Here is a 6,863-nt window from a genome sequence, read left to right as displayed (position 1 = left end):
ATTTACATTACAAGAATGTCAGATATGATAAGATAATCTGTATTGTCAAATTTTACACTACAGTAATATGAAATTTAAAAATAAATAAATAATAAATATAAAATAATAATTAATATAATAATAAATATTCAAATATATAGGCCTATATATATATATATATATATATATATATATATATATATATATCATGCAAGAGATATAATGACAGATAAAAGGACGAAATTCTCATTTCATTAATATTTGTTTATTTACTGCAGTATTATCAACGCTTAAAAGTAATATCTAAGGAAAATTATTAATATAAAGTGGCATGAAATATGAAAATGTGTGTAGTTAAAAGACGTAGTCTGAATTATCATGGGCGCCTAATTGTGGCACTGCCGGCTGACAAAAATCGATCGCTTAAACTGAAGCCAAAAAGACAATTTCAAAAATCTAGAGAAGGGCTAAACGTTAGATTAGTACAATTAAAGAGGACATGAAAGGATTAGACATCGTAGACACACACCCGGCCAACAGCAGAGACAAACGACACAGAATAGCTGAATGCGCGTATGTCGAAAGGCAGCGAATTTACAAGTAGGCCTAATTGCGTAATTTGACCTTTTCATATGTACATTACTATATAAACATAAACGAATATATATTATTATATATATATATATATATATATATATATATAATGAATAAATGTAGTTGGCAATACTAGTACCTACAGTATATATGGAACCTCAAAATCAAAATTATTGATTATTATTTTGAACTTGTTCGGCATTGTTTATGACAATATTTTGATACTATCATTAATTATATCGCCTAAAACAACAACAAAACCGATTGTGTTAGTCGATGATAATGAATTATACGAGTCTTAGAACTGAAGCAGCCGCGAATAAATGTAAGGAAATAATAGGAGCAAAGTGTTTGTGAGTATATAATGCATTGGGCTAAAGGCAGCGTGTAGACACCTTTACGACTTCGAGTATTGTATACAAAATCCAATTTGTTTTACACGTGGGATCAGAGTTGATTACATATGTTAATGATTGTGTTTGTCATTTTCGTTTTGTTTTACTTTTATTTGTCTTTGTTGTTTTGTTGTTGTTTTCCTCATCTTGAAGACAACGTCAGAGACGGAATATATAATCAGTTTGTCAAATGTCAACGTCAATAAACCTCTTTGGCGATTGTTAAAACAATGATAATAATTAGTGGGTTATTTCCTTCTCTTTGACGGAATCATTTTGCGACTGAATGAAGTTAAAAAGAATCCAATGTTTGTAGGATTAGCCTGGCTTGGTTGGATAAGAGCATTTGCCGTTCTCCCAACTCTTGGTACTCTGCACCAATAAGCGTGCTAAGCGACTCCACGGGAGGGCGGAGTCAGTCTACCTATTAATACTATTGGTCGATTTAATTTGTAAGAAGGATAGCTCTCTACATCTCTGTCCTAGCTTAGCACGCTCCAATGGGCTTAGATAAGAGGGACTCGCGTGCGAGGCACACGCCAGCCATTTTACACACTTTCGGGCAACATACTAAACGGCGAGAAAAGAACAATACCCTACCAATGGAAAGGCCAATCGCGAGCCTCGACGTAAGAGGGGAGGCCTTTGTTTTGAGAGAAAAGACCAAACGTAATAAGCTAAATTAATGTGCTATTTTGTCAACAGACTTAACTGTTATCCTAGCGAGGCACGTGGGTGATGATTACCTTTGGCGTATAAATAGCCAGCGAAGTACTTTGCTTTGGTCAGACCATCAACAAGTCAGAGTAGCTACACCTTCCGCACGATGCATCATCATCAAAAAATACCAGCGACTGATTCCATGAAAGATGATAAAAGGAAAGAGAAGTTATCTCGATCGTTTTACGTCGACTCTCTGATTTTAACAAAACCGTCGCCGGTGATAACTTCATCTCGGTCTCCATTAGGTTTTACCCCATCCGAGCCTAGGACTGTTCACTGTTTCCAAACACACACTGATCTAATGGGCAGTTGCCCGCTCTGTGTGAGAAATTCTACGACTTGTGGTCGTGTTTCTCTTCCTACTGCGACGGATACAGCGTTTAAATCAACGGTAACAGCTCCGATAGTTTCGCATCCGTATCACCACCAACTCAGCCCGTTTCTGGATCGATGCGGGGCACATCATATTCACCCTAGTATTTTGCACTCTACCTCGCACCATTTCACACCCAGATCGTCTGGACCAGCTACTCAATTGCCATGTTCTCCCCAGGTGGATCCTCGTGCTATTCATTATGTTCGTAAGTTTAAATAAATTTGTATTTTCTTTAGAGTAAATATTTCATGAAAAGCATAAACAAGTACATATTTAAACCATGGAGGTATAGGAAAATGTATACCTCCATGTTTAAACTGTCAACTCTAAAATTAAAATGTATTGTAATAATTAATCGAGTTATGTTTTATGATACAAATTGTGTAGGCCTTACAGGCATATTTAAACCATGGAGGTATAGGAAAATGTATACCTCCATGTTTAAACTGTCAACTCTAAAATTAAAATGTATTGTAATAATTAATCGAGTTATGTTTTATGATACAAATGGTATAGGCCTTACAGGCTATTCAATTCTTAATTTCATATTTTCTATATGTACATTTTTACACATAAAAATCATTTTAAGAAAGTACATGCTTATACCTTCGACTTTGAAAATATGTACCGTAATAAATTATGGAATATGATACAAACTTATTGTACATGATCAGGCTATTCAAATTGAATTTCAAAATATGCTTTCTTTATAAAAAAAATATATTTCTATATAAAATAAAAAGATTGTAAGTGAATGCTATATTTGTCATTAAATAGTCATTAGCATTTTCATCTTCTTATAATCATAATCATCTGCGGTGTAAATATTGTTGACTTAATTGATATGTTATTAATTTAAATTCGTTATAATTAATTTAATTATTATTTAGGGCATACTTCAATAACTGTATTTGAGCCTCAATATATCTATCTGATAAAACCAAATTGTTTTAATAATATTTATTTTTGATAAATACATTTTTATAATTCGTTGGGTTTTTTTTTTTCTTTTTAGCGACAAAGCGGCACGCGGAGGCAGACGATGATAATTCAAGTAGTAAGCGAATAAGGACGGCGTTCACCAGTACACAATTGATCGAGCTCGAGCGCGAATTCTCAGCGAATATGTACCTTTCAAGACTACGTAGAATCGAGATTGCAACCTACCTGAACCTGTCCGAGAAACAAGTCAAGATATGGTTCCAAAATCGCAGAGTAAAACAGAAGAAAGAGGGTAGCGAAGAATCACACGACTGCCGTTGTCATAGACTCGCGTCTCGTACCAATAGGCATCCGTCTGCTACCTCTGCGCATGTGCATACCCACGAGTCTGATAGTAGTGAAGGTACGACTGGAGACATTTCCGAAACAACGTAAAACGTTTTGCAGTTGATATTTCAAAAGTAATGCTGCAGTTATTAAAATTATTTAATTTTTGAAAGACAATTTGGGGGCAATTTCTTCTTTTTTTTTTAATCTAAAAATGAATTCCGGGTTTAATGGCCGATTTCCACCTCACCGAAACAAAACAGCTGTACATTTCTTAATTATCTTATAATATCTTGTGTTATATATATCAGAAATAAATCACTTTTTTGTTCATTTGTTAATATACTTGTCGACTTCGATCCAGTTGGGGATCATTTCTCTTATTTATTGATTCAGAAACAAAAGTGCAGTTTCATTGCATTCCATTGATATTTATTATGCAAAATATCCAATTTGTATCTACTTTTTACACTCCATAATTTATTTTAAAAAAAAAAATGTTAAGATTTACATGTAAGATTTGTACTATAGATTAAAATCTTTCTCAATAAAATAAAGTCATGTACTTTGAAATTGGACAAACGTGTACTTTGTAGGCCTAAGCATCTGTAATATTGTATCCGTTCGTTTGTTCGTTTCCTGTGATACTGACACGCATGCGTGTAACGAGCCGAAAAGTTTGTTGGCGCAAGAGGGAGACAAACCAGCTTAGATAAAGAAACATTTTAGCAGATGTTGGCGTGAAGCAGCGAACTAATAATTATCAGACCAATAATAAAGATCATTTCTATATAAGCAGTATTTTTTTAAAGTAGGCCTAGTTATAATGATGATGGTTTAAGATAATATATAATGTAATTTAAAACAATATTAATAATTAAGTTTCCATAATGACGATGATGATAAAATAAAGATAAATGTGATGACAATAGCAACAATAAAAATAATACTTAATAATCGTTAATAATGTAATAAAATAACAATTAATATTATAATAATTACTGTTATTTATAATAATAATAAAATAATAATAATAATGACAATAATAATAATAATAATATGTATTATTTATTATTAATATTTTAGTTATTAAAAAAACACACAAAACCTTAAAAATTGATGAGATTTATAAAATAGAATTTATAAATACTATTACTTACACAGACAATGATTCTATATTTATAAAAATGAGTACTGTGGAAAAGAAATTGTTATATAGACCAATATAATTTTAGTAATTCATTACCATAAATTCTACAATACGAAACGCCCTTCTGAAGTTTCTCATCTGCAATGCAGTAGGACCTGTTAAGCCATTATCATAGGAGGTCATAGTTCATGTTATCATTGTAGACCTACGAATGGACCGGGCTCTGCTTTGTCGCCTATCGTGTGACAAATGTGAGGGCCGTTCTCCGTCACCCTAGTCACAAGTGCTTGATTCTTTCTTCGTCACCACCTCTGATACGAAGTCTGCTGACATTTCTTTATCACACCCCTAAAAAATGCGCAAGCTTCTCTTCGCTGTTTTCCTCTGGTAGCAATTGAAGCCTGTTTCCATAAAAATCGCTACACGCTATCGCCGACTTCTTTGGCGACGCTGATTGGTCTGTTGAATCAAGGAGCGTTCCTGATTGCGTCAGGGACAGCTACGCGCAGCGCGCAAGAATTGCACTGGATACGCTGTTGCGACTGCCAGGTGTAGCGATTGTATGGAAGCCAGGCTTTATTTCCTCACCCCTGCTAATGCTTAGGTATTTCTTTCTTATTTCTGGATCACAAAAAAAAGATTTACTTCATCACTCTGGTTAACAAATATTTTCCACAAATTCTTTCAAATTGTTGATATTTTAATGTTGGCTTTAAATTGTTAATAATCTCTTTAAATTTAGGCAAATTTTCTTCTTTTTCACTTATAGGCCTATATAACATTTTTGATGTTACCATTCATTTATGCAACTGAATGCTTCATGTGGATCCCAATGGAAATTGGCTTCTTTGTGGGCAAATTCTTGCTTTTAGAGTTTTCAATATTATTTGCTTTAAACTTGTCTTGTATTGTTTTTGTAGTATACTCTGACTGCTAAGTAAATTAAAATCAAATCAAATCCCATGCTCACATGTCTTGAAATTTTTCCACCCCTGATACCAACTGTGCGAAAATTTTCCGTCTCTGCTTTGTCAACTTTGTTACACACACGAGCTTTTCTTCTTCAATAATGAAATATATATATATTACATGGGATTAGTTAGGCCTAGCTAAGACTACATTTTACTGACAGTGGGTGTGGCCTTCAACTGCGCTGACCACCGCTGTTTAGAATACAAGTGCTTGTTTTATGTCAATAATCACAGATTGGTCGTAAAAGTTTGGCCTATACGAGGGTTTTGTATTGTTGACCGTTTTTCTCCGCGCAGCACGTCGTTTAATTATAACTGCATTACAGTAACTATTTTATCTAAATAAGTATCCTTTTATAGTAAATCATAGCAGCTTTATTTTTATATTTTTTGCGTCACCGTCATTAACAACATGTGTTACCAAGTGTGACCAAGAAATAGCAACGCTAATCAAACCTGGTCATCCTTACCAACAACTTAACTAACATCTACTTCAACTGTCAATAACTGACTATTTACAACTAATAAAGTAATCACAACTAGGCCTAGGCCTAACCATCATATAAAATCTAACTTTAAATATTTTGTGGTTTGAGTATTTTTATCCAACTTACCCAGCATTAATTTAATGTACTAAAGTCTATCTTAGTAACAAAATAAATGCTTTCTATTTATTTAATTCCTTTACGTTTATATAGGCATATGTACACATCACACACACTTTCCACATAAGATTTGATTCATTTCATTTCATTTATTTTGTCTTCAGAAAAAAAGCTTACAAGGATACGAGGAAATACATTGAAATACATAGAAAATGAGCTGGATAAAACAAAAAGCGAAACAAATCACTGTCGAGTGGATCTGCAAGTTTGAAGACAATACTTTCAGGAGCGGATCCAGAAATGTCCAAAAGGGGGGGGGGGGGGGGGGGCACCGAAAGTTGGGCCGATTGAGACAACAGTGTCGTAGGGGGTCCGGGGCATGCCCCCGCGATTTTTTTGTGTTCTAGACGCCCGAACATAACATTTGAGGCATTCTGGGCAATCATTTTTTTCTTTTTCTCTATTTTTTTTCTTTTTTTTCCCTTTTTTTTACCTCCCAAAAAGGGTGGGGGGAGCCGGGGCCGGGCCGGCCCCCTCCCCCTAAATCCGCCCCTTACTTTAAACACTAAAAATATTCGTATAATATATTAAATATAAATTAAAATTAAATATTCTTTAGTGTAGACAGCTTAAGCATGTTAGCGTACGCAATAGTACTTTATGTAAAATTCTCCTTAATGAAACTAGACATTACATTTTTTTTTTTTTTTTTTTTTTTTTTTTAAGACCAGTGAATTCGCTAGCTTGTGTTCTTATTCATTATGAAATGTGTACTTGCTAGTCGTTCACGTGTTGTAGGCC

General features: G+C 33.9%; 1 protein-coding gene across 1 annotated transcript; it reads left to right on the top strand.

Moving 5' to 3' along the window:
• The first annotated feature begins 1,534 nt into the window (after positions 1–1,534).
• LOC117116296 (GS homeobox 1-like) lies at positions 1,535–3,932 on the top strand. Its single transcript, XM_033260316.1, has 2 exons — positions 1,535–2,272; positions 3,083–3,932. Exons 1-2 carry the CDS (start codon positions 1,795–1,797, stop codon positions 3,442–3,444), a joined length of 840 nt encoding a protein of 279 aa, XP_033116207.1. The 5' UTR covers positions 1,535–1,794; the 3' UTR covers positions 3,445–3,932.
• Positions 3,933–6,863: the final 2,931 nt, after the last annotated feature.

Source organism: Anneissia japonica, unplaced genomic scaffold (genome assembly GCF_011630105.1).
Source record: "Anneissia japonica isolate Jap-2015-1 unplaced genomic scaffold, ASM1163010v1 scaffold287602_len1038180_cov171, whole genome shotgun sequence".
In the NCBI taxonomy this organism is placed as follows: Eukaryota; Metazoa; Echinodermata; class Crinoidea; order Comatulida; family Comatulidae; genus Anneissia; species Anneissia japonica.
This window is presented reverse-complemented; position numbering and strand designations above follow the sequence as displayed.